Source organism: Rhinatrema bivittatum, chromosome 4 (assembly GCF_901001135.1).
Source record: "Rhinatrema bivittatum chromosome 4, aRhiBiv1.1, whole genome shotgun sequence".
In the NCBI taxonomy this organism is placed as follows: domain Eukaryota; kingdom Metazoa; phylum Chordata; class Amphibia; order Gymnophiona; family Rhinatrematidae; genus Rhinatrema; species Rhinatrema bivittatum.
Genome location: NC_042618.1, coordinates 21651672 through 21674816, shown reverse-complemented (window position 1 = coordinate 21674816; position 23145 = coordinate 21651672). Strand labels below are relative to the sequence as shown.

Genomic DNA, 23145 nt, shown 5'->3' with positions numbered 1-23145 from the left:
CACACAAGCACCTGTGCAAATATGTGCTCCAGTTTAGGACGCGGCCTTACGCACACAAGTACCTATGGAAATATGCGCTCAACTACCTGTGCAAATACATGCTCAAATCTAGGTTGCAGACATACACACTCAAATCTAGGCCATGGCCTTATGCACACAGATCCCTGTGGATACAACCACCATGCAGCTAGATTGCACGCACACACCTAAGCACACAGGAAAAGAACTGCCACGGCCTACCACACGGCTAAGCAAATCTTGCCTGCACCTTCAGCACGTTTAGGCTCAGATCCGTTCAACATCCAGAACCAAAAATCATCAAAAGCATGAAGAGCTTCTCAACAACTCAGGCCTCTTGACTGGCCGAGAGTCCATGGAGACTGGGGCTGAGAGCCAGCATCCCTCGCTGCTTGCTCCGCTAAACAAGCTTTGTGCATAAGCAAATTAAAACCAGCAGAAGACCTCTATGAGAACCAGAGACTCCTCCTTGATGCAAGTCTCTCTCTGCACCTCCGTGGGACAGGGAACTGCTAGCAATAGTTGAGGAGGGGATTCCTCTGCCTCTCCCACCAATACTGCTAGGGAATCGAAAATGGCCACCGTTTCTGCGCTGCCATGGAAAGCCTCAGCGTTAGGCCCCGTCACCCGTGAGGCTTGTTCTACCGGTGCGGCCATGCTTGACGCAGACCCCTGAATGCTTTTGCCGCACACACACGCTGTTCCTCCCCACACCCGCAGCACCAACAGCACCTCAACAGCAAGCAGCCATGAGCCAACACTCGGTCTCCTCCACAGGCAGAGAAGCTGCTGAAAAGCCCCATTGCTGAGCTCCCCGAGCTGCTAAGATAGCTCCCTCCCCAGAAACCTGCTGCTGCACAGATTCATCTAACTAGTTCCTGTTCTCTCTTTTTTTTTTTTTTTTTTTTTAACTCTCTGAGAACAAATAAAGATACACAGAAAACAATACTTTACTTTGGTGCAGAGGTTCCAGTTCCAGGCTGCATGGCAGATCAGAAAAAGAGCCAGACCACTGGCTATATCCATCTACTTTCGCCATACTTTAGTGACCCCGCCCAGGACAAACCGTATAAAAGGGATACTTCCCTGTTCCACTGGCTTTGCAGTGCAGAAGTACCAGCAGGTTCCACAGCTGTCTCATGAGGGATGAGGGATCCACCCCACAGACCTCGCTATCAGAAGAGTCACCAAACCCCTGCTCGTCCACCTCAAACCAGGGGTGATGGCTCCACCAGGACCTCACAACCCCCTGGGAGAATCCAGAAATTTTGCTTTATCTTATTTTCTTTTCTCTCCAGACTGCAGGTTTAACACCATCTATCATCTGCTGCAGACAGAGAAATACTGTTATATTCAGTGTTATATACAGTGTTATATATAGGGTTATATACAGTGTCAGTGAAACTTTCTCTGTCTCCATCTGCTGGTAGGGAAGCAAAATCCAGGAGTCTGGACTGATCTGGGTAGGTACAGGAACTCATAATCCCAGCAGCCCTCAAAACGTAACAAATGACTCCTTTAAGAGTTAATAAGATGCGATTCATCAGTAGCTCTAAAAAAAAACCCCAGCTCACAGTCATTCCATGAGCACTCAAACGGGTTCACGTAAGAAGGTTAGGCGAGTGGAAAAGCAGACAACACAAAAGCACCCCAAAATGGAGCAGTAAGCGGCAGGTGCACTAATGAGATTTTCCTAAATTTATCTAAGGATGGGGGAAAAAAAGCCCAGACACAGATTTTTAAAAGAGGACTCAGATTCTGATTTAAGGTGCTTCAATTAGAAACGTGATTACGATGTCTATATTCAGCCATTTGAGGCACCTTAAACCGCTTAATATGGGTGCTAAAATGTAACTTTAGGGGCCTTAAGTTAGTGCAGCTAATGAGACGACCTAATTGAAGGCATCTCATAAGCAAGGAATATCAGTGCTGAGCACCTAAATTCATTCCCCCCGCCCGGCCCTGTCCACTTAATACAGGTGCCTTGTGGTTTATGGTTCCTAAATTTATGTGCTAAGCCATGAAATGTTTTTAATTCAAAAGCATAGGGCGTCTAATTTAAAGTATAGGCCCCTATGACTTTTGATTATTGACCTATTAGTGTATCTGGCCTCCACTCCTTTATTGTACAGATTCTCACTCTCAGCCAAAAGGCGAAAAGGAGATTGCTCACAGCTTATACCTTACAACTGATCTAAGCCATACAGAGAACCAAAATGCAACAGGAGGTGTGTCAAATCTGCTACAGTAATTTGCAATGTACAAATTCCTTATTAGGAAGGCAGTGAACAGCTTCACTTATTTATCCTTTAAAACTGGAGAGGCTCTCTTCTATCCATACAATGTCTCTCGTACATTTTCTGAAAATATGTTTTTTGTTTTCTGTTTCTCATTTGTCAAAAAGAATGAATTAATGCATGATCCTTTAAAGCACAAATGTACAACAGTTTGTAGAGTTAGGTATCTCATAAAAAGGAAATTTACACTTCTGCTAAATGAGATTTTTTATGAGTATTGGCACCTGCATTCAATACACCAGAGATATTGTAAAGGTAACTCTGTCTCAGGAACAAAGCCATTTCAGAAGACTGGTTCAGTTTAATTTATGACACACAGAGTGGGAATACAAACCCTTCTCCGACTGCTTAAAAAAAAATCACTACTCTTTAAGTTTAATGGGAAGCAATTTTTCAGAACAAAATAATGAAATGTGCATTTGACAGCCCAAACGCCTCCGTTGGCAATTATGAGGTCCCTTCATAGGAAGCTCTTGTCTTGTGAGGTCAAGATGACCTCAGGTGTTCAGGAATATTATGGCTGTTGGGAGGGAAGTCATTTTAGTTAAAAGAGGGGTCCCCAGTTCTGGTTCCATAAATCCACATTATTAGACACCAAAGCTACAACATAGCTTGTCGGGGAGCTTGTTCAACAAAAAAAAGGGAGTTTCTTTACGGAAATCTCACAAGACCCCACCTTGTCCCGTGGTGGTTCCGTGACAGAATGCCACGGACGGCAATGTTCTGTTCTGGAACTTCAGGTCCTGGGAGGAAGGAGATGAGGAGGGATGGGTAAATCATTCAAGGTGGAACTCAAACCAGGCGCATTTCCAGCCTCTTTCAAAGTCATCTGACATTTCTCAGGTCCTTAACAGGGAAATTTGCCGAGCTCAAGGCAGCGGAGTTTTTCCCCCCTCCAGACTTGACAAAATCCGACTGAATTTTGACTCCCTGGGTTTAGAGGTTCATCGTTTGACAAATTTTGTTTTTCACCCACAATCAAGAAACCCTAAATTTATGACCGAACCCAGTTCTGTGTGAACATTTAACGGTTCCGATCAAGCTATTGTATGTGGGTCCATTCCATCAGATCTAGTTTATTTTACTTTGCAAATATTTCTCTCTCGCCTATACAAGCTGGCAATCAGGGCCCGTTTCAAAGTAAACAAAATAAACGGTTCATGCCCTCTAGACAGCAGAGCGGAGGTAACACTAGAGACTGCATGGCGTGCCCAACTCACAGTAACTGCTCCTCTTTTCCCCCCCCCATCACTTCCAAACAGTACTGCTTTGCTTGCTGAACCCTTAGAGGTAGATCTTCAAACGATACGCGTGCAAGGCTGCGCAAAATCGGCAGCCTGCGCGCGCCGAGCCGCGCAGCCTGCCTCCGTTCCCTCCCCCCACCTTCCCCTCCCTTCCCCTACCTAACCCACCCCCCCGGCCCTATCTAAACCCCCCCTTACCTTTGTCGCCCCCGAAACGCCGCAGCACGCCCCCGAAACGCTGCGTTGTTTCGGGAACGCCCCGGACACGCCCCCTCCCGCCCCTTTTCGAAAGCCCCGGGACTTACGCGCGCCGGCGGCCTATACAAAATAGGCGCGCCGGCGCGCGAGGGCCCTGCGCGCGTATATTCTGCAACTGTGTCTTTGTTTTAAGGCGTGCAAGAATGCACAGGCAATGAGGTAGATCTTAAAAGAATACGCGATCGCGTACTTTTGTTCGCGCACCAGGCGCAAACAAAAGTACGCTGGATTTTATAAGATACGCGCGTAGCTGCCGATTTTGGGCAGCCTGCGCGCACCGAGCCGCACAGCCTGCCTCCGTTCCCTCCGAAATCGGAGCGGCCTCGGAGGGAACTTTCTTTCGCCCTCCCCTCACCTTCCCCTACCTAACCCACCCCCCCTGGCCCTATCTAAAACCCCCCCTTACCTTTGTTCCTCGATTTACGCCTGCTAGAAGCAGACGTAAATCTACGCGCGCCAGACTGCTGGCGCGCTGTCATCCGACCCGGTCCCACCCTCGAAACGCAGCGTCATTCGGCCCCGCCCCCGACACGCCCCCTTTAAAAAGCCCCAGGACTTACGCACGTCCCGGGGCTCTGCGCACGCTGGCAGCCTATGCAAAATAGGCGCATCAGCGCGGGAGGGCCCTGCACGCGTAAATCCGCCTGGATTTACGCGTGCAGGGCATTTAAAATCCGCCCCTTAGCCTCTGGCTTTTGTTTATTACCAGAGTTATTTTCTCCCTGATGGAAATAAAACTCTAATAAGTAGATGTGAGGTCATTATACTAAAAGGAAAAGCACCCAGATCCTGCACCTGGGATTTCAACAAATGGATATTCATATATGAACATCAAAAATACAGATCTGGCTTGTGCAGCCACCTAAGCATGCGTCCTTACAAAAATGTTCCTTTTTCCTTGAACTAAGGTGGCAATGCTTCTCAAAATTTAGTAATGGAAGCTTTTTATGTGTCAGCAGTAGAAGCCTTTGAAAGTTGTACAGTTGATGTTCACAAAGGACTAGTGTACATTCTGCCAATTTTCTTTTATATCAGTTTTCCTTTTATCTGCATTATGCTTAATAGAATTTCCATTGTCTGCCCAAAATAGATTCGCTATTACAAGATAATGTCTGTGGACAGCAGGTAAATTTATCCTTAACATTTTCAACATAAACTCCATCAAGGACAAGGACCTGAAGCTGAGCCCAGCTGTCAGGATGGCAGCTCTTTGAGATCCGGCTCTGCGAAAGAACACTTGGTTCAGTGACACAGCTAGGAAACACCCTACACATTCCTAGTGGATTTGGCCTCAGTGTTATTGTCCATCTGGGATAAAAAAAAAAAACCAAAACCAAAAGTGATGAATTCTTGAATGACAATCACTAAACCTGCATTATGAACTGAGAGGGTCTGTCATGATCTCATTCGTCGCCGAGATTTAATGGCCATTAGCCATTTGGTAAATGACGGTGGAGCTCCAACGGGCATTTTAAAATGTACTTACAAATAACTTTGCTAAAGATCACAATAAGATGCAAAATCATTAAGAGGCGGCAGTGTGTTTGACTGTTTTTATCAATGTTGAATGGGCCCGCAAAGCCAAAGCAGCTCAGTGTCCTACTACCAGCACCTTCCTGCAGGTTTAACGGCTTTTTCATCCTGTAAAAGCTTCGTTGCTGGTGGATAGTAAAACCCAGTCTGCCAGCTCTGTGCAGCGGAACAGAAGCTGTCTGTCCTGGGCTCTTAAACCAAGGCTTCCTCCAAAACATGAGTATGTCAGCTCCTGTCTGCTTAGCCTTACCTGTCCTCAGCAATGGTATTGATGGGTCATCACAGCCAACGTCAGAATACTCATTACCATTTTGCAGCTCGTTGCTGACGGTGCTGCCATTTGCTACGTTTTTCCGCTTGATTGTGCACAACCTTTGCATCTTCAAGTTGTACCTGGAAGTTTTATAAAAGAAAAAAAAAGAAAAGGATAGGATAGGATAGGTGAGGATGAAAATTGTTTACTGGCCCTGTTAAAATGCAGATTGGTGACAACTGAGGCCGGACAAATCAAATAAATAACCAAATCAGTAAATTTGTCTTCCTCCAGTGGTTAATGACGTAGAGCGATAATGTTTTTGCCATCTGGTTCACGGCACAGTAAAACAGCATGATGTGTATTTTTCTCTGGTGATACCAAGCAAATGAGAATTTTCCACACAGCGCTGGTGGCTTGGGGGCAGTGGCTGTGCACTGCCGTGCAGAGGACTTGAGTTCAATTCCTGGGACAGGACTCAGCTCTGTGTGCCAGCTGGCCCTGGTGAAGTTGCAGAGGCAGCATTCACAGTCCCTCCCCACACCCACAAGGGAACAGACGTTTTGGGTACAGCTTAACGACAGACAAAGCCTGTGCCAGATTGAGGGTCAACAATTATGAGGGAGTTGCAGAGCATGATCCCTGGCCAAGGACTGATGCTTCAGTGGTTGAACTAAGTTGGCAGATTGCTGGGGGGGAGAGGGGAGATTTATGAAAATAGGGGTGAAAAATCCCAGGTAGTTGCCAATGAAAGTTCATGGTGCTATATCCCAATCAGTTCAAATGAGCTGAATGTACAAAGAAACAGCAGGAAACTATAAGGTTAAAAAAAAAGAAATGGAAGAAAAAGAAGCAGAGCTTCTTATTTATTTAAACGTGTATATAATGCACCATCAGTAAAACTATCAAACTGGTTTACAGTACCAACATCATCCATAAAATGCATTAAAAAAAATGAATATGATCACCCTCATTGCTGCAATAATCTGTACCACTGCAAATTCAACGTTCATACATGCATTGGTTTCTCAAATACTTGGGGGGAAAAAAAACCCTTAATATGTTTCGGGAAATTTTGCTAGCTAGTTCAATTCTGACCATGCTACGGCTGGAAGCATATTCCAGAGTCGAGGTGCTGTACTTGTAAAAGCTCTCTTATCATAACGCCGCAGTAGAAATTCAGATCTTGTAGAGGCTGGCAACAAAGGGCCCTGTGAAAACCAGAAAGATCACTCCAATTTATCCAACAAATAACTGTGGGCCATTACTTTGCATACAATGAAAAAACACTCTTAACAACTTAAACTTTATTCTCTCAATCACTGGAAACCAGTGGAAGGTGGAGTAATAGTGCAACTCTCATATCTGCTTTTGCCACAAATTAACCTAGCTGCACTGTTCTGAATAAGCTAGAGTTTCTTAATCAGGACAAGTGGCATCCCGACCAGCAGACCATTACAATAACCCAATGCTCCAAGAATTAGAGAGGATGCCATAGTCCTTACGGCAGACTCATCCAAATAATCCTTCAATTGTCTCGCTGCTCTAAGATAGGTATGCTGAGCAGCCTGTGGGGCATACTTTTTTAGGGTAAAACAAGAATCTAACACAACCCCCAGACTTTTTACATTATCTGAAATATCAACAGCCCACCCAACAATGGCCTTCTAAAAACTTACCTATGCCAAGAATTTCAGTTTTAACTTTATTCAACAACAATTTACTGGTATCCATCCAGCATGATATTTTAGACAAATTGCTAGCAATCAAATCAATGGTTTCAGCTATGTTCAAGACTACAGGCACCTGGAATCAGAGGTCATCTCAGTAAAGGTATGTAATAACACCAACCCTTGAAAAAGATCATCTACTAAATGCATAAAGATGTTGAATAGTAGGGGAGAAAGACATGAACCCTTGGGAACTCTGGTCTGCAGCATCACCAGCTGAGAATAAACTCTCACCACTTTGGTTAAACTGTGCTATCCTACACAGAAAAAAAAAGGGGCAATTCCCTCTAATACTCAACTGCTCACATCTCTCCAAAAGACACCAATGATCTACCAGATCAAAAGCACTGGAGAGATCCAATAACATCGACTGACCAGCATCAAGGTAACAAAAAAACATCATCAGCCAACAAAAACATATCCGGGCCTAAAGCCCAACTGCCTATCTGATAGGCCACCAGTGCACTCTAAAAAAATCTGACATTTCAGCAAGCACTATTTTTTCCATAAGTTTCCCCAAAGAAAGCAAATTAGAAATCGGCCTGTAGCTTTAACACTTTGCTAGGTTCAGCTGAAGTTTCTTCAAAATTGACTTAACCACAGATTTTTTTCTAACTGTCAAGAAGACGACCCTCCCTCAGCGATGCTGTCACAATCCTAATCAGCCACTTCAAGCCCTCTCCTGATAATTTTTAGTTCAAAATTTGTTATTAGACTGTAACTAGATACAGAAAATCGCTGGAGACTGGTTTGCTCTGACCAGCCCTGGACATATAAACATGACATCTTTATTTTCAAACCCTCACTGATCCCCATGCTCCAGATATTACGATCTACGGCTTGTGGCCACCGATGAGGCCTTCTTCACAGCTGAGATGCTGCCACCATGCTTCCCTTGCCACCGGGCCTCCCTGGGCAGGCGCGTTGTGCAGCGCCTCTTAAAAGCCCCGTGGCAGGAATCCCGAATCGGGTGCTCCCCCCCCCCCGATGACTTCAGCTGCCGCCGGGATATAAAAGCCCACCACGGGAGCACCACAGATGCCTTGTCAATAGGTCTCCCTACCTCCTGGTAGTGCGTGTTGCCAGTGTTCCTGTATCCTGCCTCCAGCCCTCCTCTTCTCTCTAGCTTCCCCTGCCTTGTCATCTCCAGCTCTGCCTTGTCCACCTTACCTGCCCTGCTGTGTCAGTCCTTCCTGCCACCTCCCTGTCTTCTCTTCGGACTGACCTCTGGTTTTGACCCCTTGCTTGGACACTGACTACTCTTGATTGCCGCTTGCCACTGACCACTTGACTGGACACTGACCCTCTTTGCTTACTGCCTGCGTCTGACCCTTGTCTGGCCCTGGCCTCCGCCTCCGCATTACTTTAAGAGACCCTTGCCTAAGACCTGCTGGCCCCCAGAACCCATGAGCTCAACCTGCAGGGAAAGGGGCAGGTACAGGCGAAGCCCTAGATTAGTCTCTTGCCAGCAAACCTCCGCCAGCTGTCCGTGAGGGCCTACAGGGTTCACCCCATAGGTTGCATCAACCTTAGCACAGCACCAAGGGTTCACATTACTTACACTTGATAATTTTTTAATTAAATATGGCGGATAGGTGGCTAACCATAAAGCTTTATTTCCAACAACACCTTATGCACCCTTGCAGCACTAATTTGCTGGAGCTCACACAGCCGTTTAACCTCAGGTGTTTCATTCTCTCTCCCCACCTGCTCCTGAGTTATCCACTTACCAGGAAACTCTTATTGCTGTAAAGAGCAACACAAGCTGGCATTCCTGCCAAATTATCACTCTTTCTTCCGGAGCAAAAGATTCTTCAACACCAGAATTATTTCCCTAATAGAATATTCAGCTATCTTTACAGATGTAGAGAAAGCATTTTTCTTCACTTCTTGCACCAACTTCCTATAACTATTTGCCATTCTTCTCCATGCCTCACGAGTAGACAAGGAACCAGTTCTTCTCCTCTGGTGCTCCTGGATCTGGAACATTTTCCTCAAGTCTCTAAGCTCCACTGGAAACCACCCAATCCATCATTCACTACCCTGTTTCCCCAAAAATAAGACCTCCCCCGAAAGTAAGACCTAGCAAAGTTTTTATTTGGGAGCATGCCCGTCGCACAGAACACCAGAGCATGCAGCTGTGATTTTTTTACCCTGCAGGATTCACAGTTAGTTGTCATCACAAACCAGCACAACCAGACAACTATTCAGAATATGATAAATGTTCATTTTTTTGTTCAACAATATATGTGAATTCTTCTTCATGGAAAAATAAGACATCCCCTGAAAATAAGGCCTAGTGCATCTTTGGTAGCAAAAATTAATATAAGACACTGTCTTATTTTCGGGGAAACACGGTAGAAGGAACACATATCATCTAATACTGAAATCAACGCCTCATCTTAATGCTCCAACAAGTGCATAAGCTCCTCCAGCCCCCACAGGGACAAACTTTCCATTTTACATACCAAAAGCCCCTCATCTATCTTTCCCCCTCTCCATTTTCCACCAATATCTCCCCACCTCTTAATCTGGCCTTTAAAAAAAAAAAAAAAAAAAAGACAGCCTTATGATCTGATTTACCATAAAACTGCCAAGCAACTAAGAAAATCTTTTTAAGTTAATATGTAGCATGAAATACCGTGTACTACCAAGAAGTCCAAGAGTAAATACACTAAGGGGTCCAGTTTCAGCTGCTGTCCAACGGGCAAAGATAGGGTGTCATTTTTCAAAATGCGATAAGGCGTTTTCGCATGCGTTAAGGGCTTATCGCATGCGAAAAGCCCCGTTAACGCATGCGAAAACGTGTTTACCGCATGCGATCGCATGGTGCGATGCAAATTCCAAAAATAGGAGGAGTTAGGGGCAGAGAGTGGGCTGGGTTAGCCTATGTGCGAAGAGCTATCGCACAGCCGTAACGCCGATTTTAACTACACCTCTTTCGATTGCGTTAGGCTGTGCGATAGCTGGCGGGACCGTGCGGTAAGGTTTCATCGTCCATTTGCGATGTCTCCTGTAAGTCCTATTTCAGCTGAATTGACGGGTTCAGAGCCTGGGGGGGGGAGGGGAGAGAGAGAGAGAGAGCGCCTGGCCATAATATCATGGCCCATAGGTAGGTATTTGTATCCCTATGGTAGGCCCACCTAGTAACTCGAAAATCCCCACCTCGAGTTACTAGGTGGGCCTACCATAGGGATACAAATAGGCTCTCTCTCTCTCGTGTCTGGGATCAATAAAAATGGTCCCCCAGTGGTTGAACACAGGAAATACAACAGGTCTGGCACTTATCGCAGAATCTGAAATGGTAACGCAATTTGCACTAACTTAGCTCTTCGCACAGGTAATTAGCGCAAATTGCGATAAATGCTATATTAGCATAAAACACGCCCCTTTTGCTATCGCATGCGGTACTTACCGCATTTTGATAAATCCACCCCATAGTCGGATAAACTTATCCAGCTATCTTTGTTGGGATATTCAGCTGTGCGGCAGTGCCGCTGAATATACCTGACTATATTAAAGATAGTGGATAACTTTATCCAGATAAACTTTAGCACTGCTCTATGGCATTTACCAGAGTTAGCTGGCTAAGTTAGTCTGAATATTGGAGTTAGCCGGCTAACTTAGCTCTGGTCTGAATCACCCCCGGAATGCCTCCAAGTTATCCAGCTAAGTTTTTATCCAGCTAACCACTTAAGCCTGATTAATTAATTAATTAACATAAGAACATGCCATACTGGGTGAGACCAAGGGTCCATCAAGCCCAGTGTCCTGTTTCTAACAGTGGCCAATCCAAGTCACAAGAACCCAAACATTACATAAATCACATGCTACTATTGCTTATTAATTACTGTAATAGCAGTTTTGGATTTTTTTTAAGGAACTTATCTAAACCTTTTTTAAACCCAGTTACACTAACTGCTGTAACCACATCCTCTGGCAATGAATTCCAGAGCTTAACTATGCACTGAATGACAAAGAATTTTCTTCGATTTGTTTTAAATAAGCTACTTGCTACCTTCATGGAGTACCAGATGGTCCTTCTATTATCTGAGAGAGTAAATAACCGATTTACATTAACTTGTTCAAGACATTTCATGATTTTGTAGACTTCTATCATATCTCCCCCCCCCCCCCCCCCTCAGTTGTTGCTTCTCCAAACTGAACAGCCCTAACGTCTTTTCTTGAACACAAGTAAGTGCAGCATGACTGGGTTGGGCAGGTTTGGTACTCATGTACCACTAAAAGCAGGGTGAGGGTCTGCATATTGGTACATAAAGCATTTCCACAACGTGAATTCGACATTAGTGGACTTGGACAGCAAATGTGTTGCCTCTGAATGTTCTGTCTTTGGGAAACAATTTGCTTTGGTTAATGTTTATGGCCCCAACGAGGGTCAAGAGTTCTACAAAGGATTGGTTGATGTGTTAAGAGGGATTTCTCCTCCCTTCCATATGTGATGGGTGGTGATTGGAACTCTTGCCTGGACCCAGGGATGGACAAATTGTCTCAGACTAAGCAAAGCAGGGTCCAGATGAAGGACTGAGACTCTTGTTGGACTAGTTGAGATTAATGGACGCTTAGCGGTTTCAATATCCATCTGGTAGGGACTAAACAGATTATTCACCAAGGTATAATTCTTATAGCCGCATTGATTACTTTCTTAAGGGCCAATACAGTAAAAATCGCGGGAGAGCGGGCAAGTACCCGCTCTCCTCTGCGCGTGATACAGTAAATTAATTTATTTAAATTAGGGTCCGCTGCAAAAAGAGGCGCTAGGGACACTAGCGCGTCCCTAGCGCCTCTTTTTGGACAGGAGCAGCGGCTGTCAGCGAGTTTGACAGCCGACGCTCAATTTTGCCAGCGTCTGTTCTCAAACCTGCTGACAGCCACGGGTTCGGAAACCGGACGCCGGCAAAATTGAGCGTCCAGTTTGCAACCCGCGGGCCCATTTTAAAATTTTTTTTAAAAATTTTTTACTTTTTTTAACTTTTGGGGCCTCCGACTTAATATCGCCATGATATTAAGTTGGAGGGTGCACAGAAAAGCAGTTTTTACTGCTTTTCTATGCACTTCCCCGGCGCCGGCAGAAATTAACGCCTACCTTTGGGTAGGCGCTAATTTCTGAAAGTAAAATGTGCGGTTTGGCTGCACATTTTACTTACTGTATCGCGCGGGAATACCTAATAGGGCCATCAACATGCATTTGCATGTTGCGGGCGCTTTTAGGTTCAGGCATTTTCGACGTGCTATTACCCCTTACTGAATAAGGGGTAAAGCTAGTGTGTTGAAAATGCACGTCCAATCGCGGGTTAACAGTGCGCTCCAGTGGAGCGCACTGTTAACCCGCTGTATCGGCCTGAGTGTGCAGCAAGGCTAGCCAACGTGGTAGGGCCACTCGATATCCTAACATGTCAGACCTCAAAACCATAAGCCAATCTTTATGCCTTTGGGGGTGATAAAGACTATAGGCACTTCCAAAATGTAGCGGTTCAATACTTCTCGGCTAGGGAGAGAATAGTTCTATGCCATGCTTACAGCGCTATGAAAGGAGATTCAAAAAGGTAGCAATCCAAAATCCAGACATCATTTGGGGAGAGTTAAAAGCGGTGTTGAGAGGGCGAATTACAAGCTATGCGCATCATCTGAAGAGAGTGCACAAGCAGGAACGCTCCTTGGAAAGGCAGATTCAGTATCTCAAGGCTAGACATAAGGTCAGGCGCTCTCCTCGGATTTACTGGGACGTCCAGAAGTGTATAGAGCAGTCACAGAAGCGCCAAATATTATTGAACAGTCTAAGTTTGCTTGACAGAGGCAGTACGAGCATGGCAATAAAACAGCAGCTCTACTGGCGAAGACACTGCGTAAGAAGTCTTTAAGGACACTCATCCAAGGGGTGGCATTTCTTATGTTCTTATGTAAAACCTATTGACAATCGAATGGTATATAATGTAGCAATTTCAAATTCCTCCTTACATGGGTAAACTGCATTTACATGTATAAAACCTATCTTCAAATATGTAAATGCTTTTGAAAATCAGGCCCTTAGTGTGCAGTTTTACTATTCATAATGTTGCAAAAGGAAAAAAAAAAAAAGCTATCTCTGATTGTGGGATAGCATTGCGAAGCAAATTTCATGTGCAGTTTTACTGAGCTAATTGTTAATGAGCTGTTTTGCATTATTTTGCATCGCAGTCACTCATTAACCATTAATTTAAATACAAATTTGCAAACGTAAAGCTCGGTGTGATATTTTACTATTCATGAAGGTGGAAAATTTTGCAACGATATCTTCAATTAATAATGCAAATAGGGGTAGATTTTATAAATTTGCGCGAGGGCGTACTTTTGTTCGCGCATCAGGCGCGAACAAAACTACGCTGTATTTTATAAAATCCGGGGTCGGCGCGCGAAAGAGGGTGCACATTTGTGCAACCTGCGCGTGCCGAGCCCAGCGCGCGTTGCCTGTTCCCTCCGAGGCCGCTCCAAAATCGGATCGGCCTCAGAGGGAACTTTCCTTCGCCCTCCCCCCACCTTCCCCTCCCTTCCCCTCCCTAACCCACCCCCCCGGCCCTATCTAAACCCCCTCCCTACTTTTGTTGCCAGATTTACGCCTGCTGAAAGCAGGCGTAAATCTGCACGCGCCAGCATCCCGTCCGGAGGCCTCGGCCACGCCCCCGGGCCGGCGTCACGCCCCCGGTCCCACCCCGGACACACCCCTCCCCCACCCCTTTTACGAAGCCCTGGGACTTACGCGCGTCCCGGGGCTGTGCGCGCACTGGCGGCCTATGCAAAATAGGTGCGCCGGCGCGCAGGGCATTTAAAATCCGGCCCATAGCGCGCACTGTCACAAACAACCTGCACTGTTCGCCCTCTTGGCGTGCAAAGCGGCTTTTGCAAAATTTAGCTCCCCTTAGCAAATCGGCCTCTTTAGTGCGTAAAGCTGCAATCAGCGAAGGCCTCCACTTTCACCCTAAACATTGAACTTCACGGTGGGTAGGAGGCTAGTCACATTAAGATTAACTGCAAGAACTGGTTCCACCCACCCACCTTTTCTTTTGAAAAGTTTAGTAAAATTGAGTGCAGCGGTGGGACATGCAGAGAGTAATTTTCAAAGCCAAAATCTATCTATAGTCCCGAGACCTTGAAACACATTGAGTGGAAAGCCCCTTCACCCCTCCGCGTAGGTAAGATGGCACAGCAGAATCCCCTGCCGTCCTCCTACATGTCGCCCGCAGGAGGGGTCGAGAGTCGTTCGGCCATTACATTATGCGGGAAAGGACTTTCTCAAATTATGTTCAATGCATAAATGCCTCATGTACACCTTTTAACATTTTGCAGCCCTATCTTTATCAAACATTTCCTGGATGTGACAGTTATGAAGAACTGTTTTTCACACTCAGCTTCCTCCCTAGAGAAAACGCACCAAGTTACTTGCTTCTTTAGTCACTTTGCACCCGCTTTCCATTTTAAATTCTATCAAAAAACATTTTTCCTGAAGTAGTGAAGTATTGTTACTTTAAAAAAAACCAAAAAAAAAAACCAAACCCCAGTAATCTTAAATAATAAAAAAGAAACGGAACTATCATCAGGAGGTGAGGGAAATGGGTGACTGCGATGTGTGACCACGCCCCTCCCCCGACGTCACTGTGAGCTCCGGCGGCAGTTGAAAAGCACCTCACCATTAGGCGCCAGCGAGCGGGGAGGCTACCCTCCATCCTGGGCCCCCGCAAGAAGTGAACACCATCTTAAATAATAAAAAAGAAACGGAATTATCATCAGGAGGTGAGGGAAATGGGTGACTGCGATGTGTGACCACGCCCCTCCTCCGACGTCACTGTGAGCTCCGGCGGCGGTTGAAAAGTGCCTCACCATCAGGCGCCGCGCACCGTGCGTTGCGCGCCAAAGGGGCGCGCCAAAGGGGCTCTCCCCTTTGTGCACCCCTTCGTGCAACTCTTTGTGCTTCATTTAATATTTTTTCTTTTATGTTTTCTGTTAAGTAACCTTTTTTTCAAGTTCCTACCTTATGCCTTTGTTAACAATTTTATTATAAATGTTCTCTGTATTTGACTATGGAAATATTTTTTCCTGCTTTTTCTGTTTTATGTAAACCGGTATGATTTGCATTTTAATGTAAGAATGTCGGTATATAAAAATTATAAATAAATAAATAATCATTTATGTTCAGGGCTGGATTTAGATTTGCAGTGCTCGTGGGCAGCACAGGAGGGGGGGGGGGGGGTGGGGGTGGCACGCATCCACCTCCCCCAAAATGAGAGGGGGGGGTTTCCACTCCCAGTCGCTGTAACATTTAAGACGGCTGCGGGATGGTCCCGCCACTGACCGTACTCGCCCCTGGGAACCTCCGATGCCAAAAAGGTCCTCTATTGCGGCCTGGACGCCGCTAACCCTGCTCTCGTTGCTGGACGCCTTAGGTGCACACACGCACACTGGAGCTTGAAGTACCAGCGTGGGGAAATTACCTAAGGCGCCGGGAGAGGATGTCAGAGCTGGCTGGGGATTTAAACCCCAGCTGCACGCCCAGCCAGCGCCTCAGCAACAAGTCCTCCTGCAGTGTTCCTATTCCAGCCTGCCTGCCTCGTCCAGCCTGCCCTGCCTTGTTCACTCCGCCCTGTCCGGTCCAGCTTCCCGTCCCACCTCGCCCTCAGCTTGTGATCTATGTAATGTTTGGGTTCTTGCCAGGTACTTGTGACTTGGATTGCCCACTGTTGGAAACAGGATACTTGATGGACCCTTGGTCTGACCCTGTATGGCATGTTCTTATGTTCTTATGTTATGTTCTGTCTGCCTGGGTTTGACCTCTCCTTTGGACCCGGACTACTCTCTTGCCTGCCACCTGACTCTAACTTCTGCTATGGACCTCGACTGCGCTTTGCTCGCTGCCTGCCCTGACCCTTGGCCTGACCCCGGTGGCTGCCTGATCGCTGCCTGCTCGGACCTCAGCCCGGTCCCGGACTCTGTCTTCCTGGACCGCCTTGTGGAACTGTCACCTAAGTCCCGCTGGTCCCCGGAAACCAAAAGGCTCAACCTGCAGGGAACGGGGCTGGTAGAGGTGAACGTCCAGGCTTGCTCCAAGCCCAGGGCGGCGTTCGCCAGCTGTCAGCACGGGCCCAGTAATGGTAGTGAGCGCCAACCACGCCACAGGGCAAGGGCCCCACTACCGTTACAGTCACTTTACCTAAAGCGGTATCCCGATCCTGCGGCAGCCGCAGCAGCAACTTGGAAAAAAAAAAACCAACCCGAATTTCAGCACAGGGCATGGAGTCGCCTGTTGCATGCTCAACGTTGCGGCGTCCCTATCCCCTCCTTCCACATGGGCTTCCTGCTACAGTGGAAACCCCTGCAAGGGGCAGGCTGCAAGCCCCGCGCCGAATTTCTCTTTTTTCAAGCTGTTGTCACTGCTGCCTGAGAATAAGGCTGCTGCTTTAGGTCGGCGGCTGGGAGGCAGGCCTGGCTAGAGGCATAGCAGCAGCAGAAAAGCCCCGTCGCCTATTAAAAATTAGCACCAGAGGCAGTTGCCTATGCCTAAATCCAGGCCTGCCTGTGTTACAATATAAGTTGTCTTGCAGAAGTTTCTTTTTCCTACAGGAAGGTAAAAACCTTGCAGTCTGACTGTTAAGGGGCTTTAATTTGACTGGGCCTGGGTGAAAAAAAAAATACTGAAGGAGATGCTGCCACTACTTCCTGCCTAAATCTCTGACTTGTAGGCCAGCGTGGCTCTCTGCTTATTTGCTGCAGACGAAAGCCGTATTGGTTTGCAGGTTACACGTTCGTTTATCTTCCTGGACCTTGAATAAAGTCCAGGCCATAACTAGGGTGGTGCAAGAGGGGCAGCTGCGTAGGGCACAAAAGCCCTTTGGGGCAGTAAAATGACTGAAATGCAAGTGTGAGCTGGCAGCAGATGAAAAACCAGGAAGAGCGTCACTCTTCCTGGTCCGGAGGAAGAGGAAGAAAGGAACTGGGATCAGAGTAGAGGGAGAGAAGAGCAGGGGACAGGATGAGGGCGGGAGGGCACAAGTTCAATTTAACTGCCACAGTTGCTGAAATGCCTAGTTATGGCTCTGATACAGGCCCTGCTACATGATCCCACCCTGCTGGAGTGTTCCTCCCACCTTTTCAGTCTCCAGCATTACCACAGAGGATATCATTCTACATAAACACCATGGGGGGGGGGGTCAATATTCAGAGGGTATGTCCAGCTTAATTCGGGTCTTAGCCAGAGAAACAGCGGGCTTTAAATTTCCTCTTTCTCCGAATGTCTCCAACTTATCTAGTTAACCGTTCAGCCAGACAAAATTTAGCCGGATAAGGTGGAGGTATTCTAGGAGCGTTCTGGGGCAGAGTTAAGTTAAATGGGTAATTTATCTGGCTAACTCTTGATAGTCAGAATTATCCAGATAACTTATCCTGCTAAGTCTGGTCGTGCTAGAGAGCTGTCCCAAAGTTAGCTGGATAAACTGGACTTCATTCTGCTGTATTCAGCAGAGTGCCCATCTTTAAACTGTCCGCCTGCCACACTGTTGAATATTGACCTCTATAGTGAGAACATGTCTTCTGATGTCACCGTAGATATGAAATTCCTTTAGTGACATCACTGCACCTCCATGTATGGCGTCACATCCCTAAATCGAAAGAAGGATCCTGCAGCCACAGCACTACTGAAACCAACTACAAGCAGCGTGTTAAAAAAAAAATATATAAAGGAGGAAAAGTGATTTGAAAAAACACGTGGTGTTTTCTAAGAAAAATTAAGCCCGTCAAACAGCTAAAAATCACAAGCCTGCCCTGGAAGTGCCACTATAGGTGCTTCTTTTTTTCACCAGCTAAATTTGCCCACCTTGTAGATTTAGATGGGTAAATTCAGCTGGTCAGCAATGGAGAAATTACTTACCTGATAATTTTGTTTTCCTTAGTGTAGACAGATGGACTCAGGACCAGTAGGTTTATGCTCCCCTGCCAGTAAATGGAGGCGGAGCAAGTTGATGTCACAGTATATATAGCCCTGCAGTGACCCCAGCCTGCCAGTATTCTCTTCAAAAGCAACTATGGATAGACTAGCAAAAAACTTGCTTAAAAATATGAATAAAAAAAGGTAACAAGAACTGTACTCAACCAACCATAAACACTGAACTCACATAAGATTCTAGGTACCCCCAAGCTAGGGACTGGATGAACACTTAACAGTAATCCCTTGGGACCCAGAGCCCCTCAGGAGGACTATTGACACTCATGTGGCAGCCAAGGGCGGGAAGCTGAGTCCATCTGTCTACACAAAAGAAAACAAAATTATCAGGTAAATAATTTCTCCATTTCCTAGCTTGTAGACAATTGTACTCAGGACCAGTGGGATGTACCTCAACAGGGTGGGAGGCTGCCAGCGGCCCAGTTACCACCACATATGCAAAGGCTGCATCCTCCCGGGCCTGCACATCCAGATGATAAAACCTGGAAAAAAGTGTGTAAGGAGGACCACATCGCAGCTCGGCAGATATTGACGGGAGACAACGAACTAACCTTCGCCCATGACGTTGCCCGAGTACTAGTGGAACGAGCCCTAACCTGAGCAGGCAATGGCTTTCCAGCATCCACATACTTGGCCATGACCACCTCCTTAATCCAGCGAGCTATGGAAGCCCGCAAAGCAGGAGTGTCCTGCTTATTCCCACCATGGAGAACAAACAGGTGATCCATCTTTTGAAAAGGTTCAGAAACCTCCAGATACCGCACAAGTCACTTGACATCCAAGGAGCGCAAGAGGCAAAACTCCTCTGCATCCCTGACCTTATCCAGTGACGGCAAGGAGATGGACTGATTCAAATTAAAGTCCGAGACTACCTTGGGCAAGATGGATGGAACAGTACGCAGCTGTAACTCCCCCAGAGTCACCCAAAGGAACGGCTCCCAGCAAGACAAGGGCTGCAGTTCAGAAATGCAACGTGCTGAATCTATAGCCACAGGAACACAGTCTTCAAGGTCAACAATCGCAAGGAAAGGCTACACAGTGGTTGGAACATAGGGCTCGTCAAAAAAATCTAGCACCAAATTAAGACTTCACAAGGGAACCGGTAACCTCAAGGGAAGCCGAAGACACTTCACTCCCTTCAAAAAACAGGCCACATCAGGATAAGACGACAATGAAACACCATTCACCAGGCCTCTGAAACAGGCAAGAGCCACAACCTGCACCTTCAAGGAATTAAGGGCCAAAGCTTTAGTCAACCCATCCTGCAAAAATTCCAGAATTAGAGGGATAAACTGGGAAGAACACCCCGCTCCTCACACATAAGCCAAGGAATTGGAGAACTCGCGAGCATGGAGTAAGGTGGCAATCACCACAGAGGAATAACTATGCTTTAACAGGTGAGCTCTCTCAAGGGCCAAACCATAAGACAGAATAGAGTCAGATCCTCCTGAAGAACCAGGCCCTGCTCTAACATGTCCATGTGCGGCGGAAGACAAGGGGTACCTTCACCAGAGATCGTTGCAAATCCACATACCATGGATGCCTGGGCCAGTCCGATGTCACCAGGAGTATTAGCCCCCTGTGGCCCTTGATCTTGCGAATGATCCTGCCCAGCAAGGGCCACGAAGGAAAGGCATTAAGCAATCTGTCTTCCTGCCAGACCTGTACGAGAGAATATTCCCAGGGACCACAGATCTCTCCTGCGACTATAGAATCCAGGAACCTTTGTGTTGGAGAAGTCGCCAGTAGTCTAGGAACGGAAGGCCCCAGTGATCCACAATCAGCCTAAATGCCTTGGCTGACAACACCCACTCTCCTGAATCCAGACTCTCCCTGCTGAGAAAGTACGCTCTTACATTGTCTTTTCCTGAAATGTGAGAGGCCGAGATCATCTGAAGATGACTTTTCGCCCATTCCATAAGCTGGGCTCTTTCCTATGACACTTGCTGTCTCTTGGTTCCTCCCTGGTGATTGATATAGGCCACCATCGTCGCGTTGTCCGACATCACGTGAACCGCTTGATCCCACAGCCTGTGGCTAAACTGTAAGCATGCTAGCCATACTGCCCGGGCCTCCAGGCGATTGATGTTTCAGCGGGCCTCTTTGTCATTCCAATGCCCTTGGGCTGTTAACTCCAGACATTAAGCTCCCCAAAGCTCACTGTCTGGAGTATCTGTCATGAGTACCAACCAGTTCGGAGAGGACAAGGGAACTCCCTTTCTTAAATGAACCTCCTGCAACCAACACTGGAGGTGGGAACAGATTTCCATCGGCAACTGGAGCTGAACCTCGGAGTTTGCGGGTTCCAACGAGATAGCAGAGAGTGCTGAAGAGGACGCATATGCGCCCTTGCTCATGACACCACTTCCAGGGTAGTCGCCATCAAGCTGAGCACCTGTAGGTAGGACCACCCCATCAGTCGTATGGTGTTCATCAACTGACGCACTTGAGAAACCAATTTCTGGATCTGAGCTTCAGGTAGGAAAACTCTGTCCTGTTGCGTGTCGAACCGGACCCCTGGATATGCCAAGGACTGGGATGGCTGAAGATTGCTCTTCACCAGATTCACCACCCATTTGAGCTCCTGCAATAAGGAGATCAAGTTGAGTGTCACCAGGCAGCTCTCTACCTGAGACTTGGCTCGAATCAACCAGTCGCCAAATATGAGTGCACCAGGATTCCTTTTTACAAGGCCACCGCTACTACCACCATAACCTTGGAAAATGTTCTGTAGCTAGACCAACGGGCAGCACCTGAAACTGACAATGGCGCCCCAACATCGCAAAGTGTAGAAAGTGTTGGTGTTCCAATCAGATGGGAATATGAAAAAAAGCCTCTGACAGATCCAAGGAGGTCAGATATTCCCCCGACTGCACTGCCATGATCACAGATTGCAAGATTTCCATGTGAAAATGAGTCACCTCCAAATAACTGTTGACCCTCTTGAGATCCAGGATGGGACAAAAGGTGCCCTCTTTCTTTGGCAAAACAAAATAAATGGAATATCGCCCCATACTTTCTTGAGACAATGGCAGAGGAGCCTTTGAAGCGTAAACTCCAGTTCCTGCTTCTTCAGCGGGGAGTGGCAAAGGGACACCATGAACATATCCTGAGGACTACTGCAAAATTCCAGTTCATACCCTTCTCTTATCACCTCCAGAACCCACTGGTCTGAAGTGATCTCAACTCACCTTCGATAAAAGAGAGAGAGAGAGAGATGACCCCCCTATTTCCTGCTCTGAAAGGTGGGTCGGCAAACCTTCATTGGGAGGCTTGGGAAGATCCGCCACCCAAGCCCGCTTCTCTCTTGGGCTGTTGGGGACGAAAGGACTGAGAACTAGTGAAAAGGCCGAGTCTGCTGAAAGGTCATCCCTCTGTAGGAATGAAAATGCCTGGAATCCCAAAGACAACCCCTCATACCAAAGGGGCGCTGTAATTACTTCTTATCCTCCAGCAACCAAGGAACCAAAGACTCGCCCCACTTACTGGCCAGTTTCTCCAACTCGCTCCCAAACAAGAGCGAGCCTTTAAAGGGCATGTTGGTAATTGGCTTTGGAGGATGCATCAGCCAACCAATTTTGCAACCAAAGTTGACACCTGGCCGCTATCACTAAAGCCACTCCTCTGGCTGAGGTCCGGACCAAATCACAGCCTGCATCTGCTAAAAAGGCAGCAGCAGGTTCCATAACCGCTCTGAAATTCCCTCCAGACTCATCAACCTCCTGAGAGAGAAGCAGAAAAGATCTCGCCACTAGGGTGCAACAGGAGGCAATCTGTAAATTCATCGTCACCGCCTCAAAGGCTTGCTTAAGAATAGCATCAATATTTCCATCATGCACATCCTTCAGGGCCACTCCTCCCTCTATGGGGATAGTCGTCTGCTTAGAAACAGCACATTCCAGAGCATCCACTTTGGAAAAACACAAATGCTCTCTCACAGTTGGATCCAGGGGGTACAGGCCTTTCACTGTGCGACCTTCTATAAGATTTGTCTCTGGAGTGTCCCATTCCAGATCAATCAATCCCTGAATGGCGTCCATCACAGGGAAAAAACAAGAGGCTTTACGTAAGGAAACCAAAATGTGATTCTTCCTCGGCTGCGACATAGCCTCCAAACCAGGGACACTCAGCTGTTTTAAGGTCTGGGAAATCAGGGCCGGCAGTTCATCTCTATGAAAGAATCACAACATGGTTCGATGCGGTTCCAGCCCTGGAGGAATTTCCCCATCTTCCATGGAATCAGGGTCAATCTCATCATCAATGCCATCTGGATTCCTGTCGGGAAAACCCGCAGGAAGCTGACAAGCCTTGTCAAGCCTGTCCTGCCAAGCCTCATCCAGCATGCCTCGTCTGTTCTCGTCTTGCTTGTTTTTGTCCCTGCTTTGCCTATCCCCAGTACCAGCCTCATCTTCTTCCTGCCTCTTGCTTTGCTTTGTTCTTGCTGTGCCTGTTTCCAGCCTGCCTTCTTCCTGCTCGCGTCTTGTCTGTCATCTTGTTCGTTCTCGACCTAACTTCCAATTCTGACTTTGCCTTTTCACTGCCTGCCCTGACCTTTGGCCTGTCCCCGGTCTTCCCTGCTTTTTGGATCTCGCCTAAATCCTACCGGTCCCCAAACCCAAAGGCTCAACCTGTGGGGGAAGGGGTTGGTAAGGTAAACACCAAGCCTAGGCCCTATACATGTCTGCCTACTGTCAGCGTAGTCCTAGCGGGTTCGCCCACTTGGTGGTGCCAATCATGCCTCAGTGCCAGGGCTCACCCACCGTGACAGTTTGAGAAGGCCATGATCTCGGCAGACCTTTCCCCAGTTCAGGCCATTGTCAGATTGGCA

The 23145-nt window shown here is 47.1% G+C and overlaps 1 protein-coding gene across 2 annotated transcripts in view; it reads right to left on the bottom strand.

The window, feature by feature from the left end:
* Positions 1 to 23145, bottom strand: part of SLC24A4 (solute carrier family 24 member 4) — a 262868-nt gene that overhangs the window by 90110 nt on the left and 149613 nt on the right. The window contains exon 10 of one of the 2 annotated variants that reach the window (XM_029597828.1): positions 5601 to 5743. In XM_029597828.1, the coding sequence (XP_029453688.1) occupies positions 5601 to 5743 (143 nt within the window). The remainder of the gene's footprint in view (positions 1 to 5600; positions 5744 to 23145) is intronic. The other variant, XM_029597829.1, reaches the window with a different exon arrangement.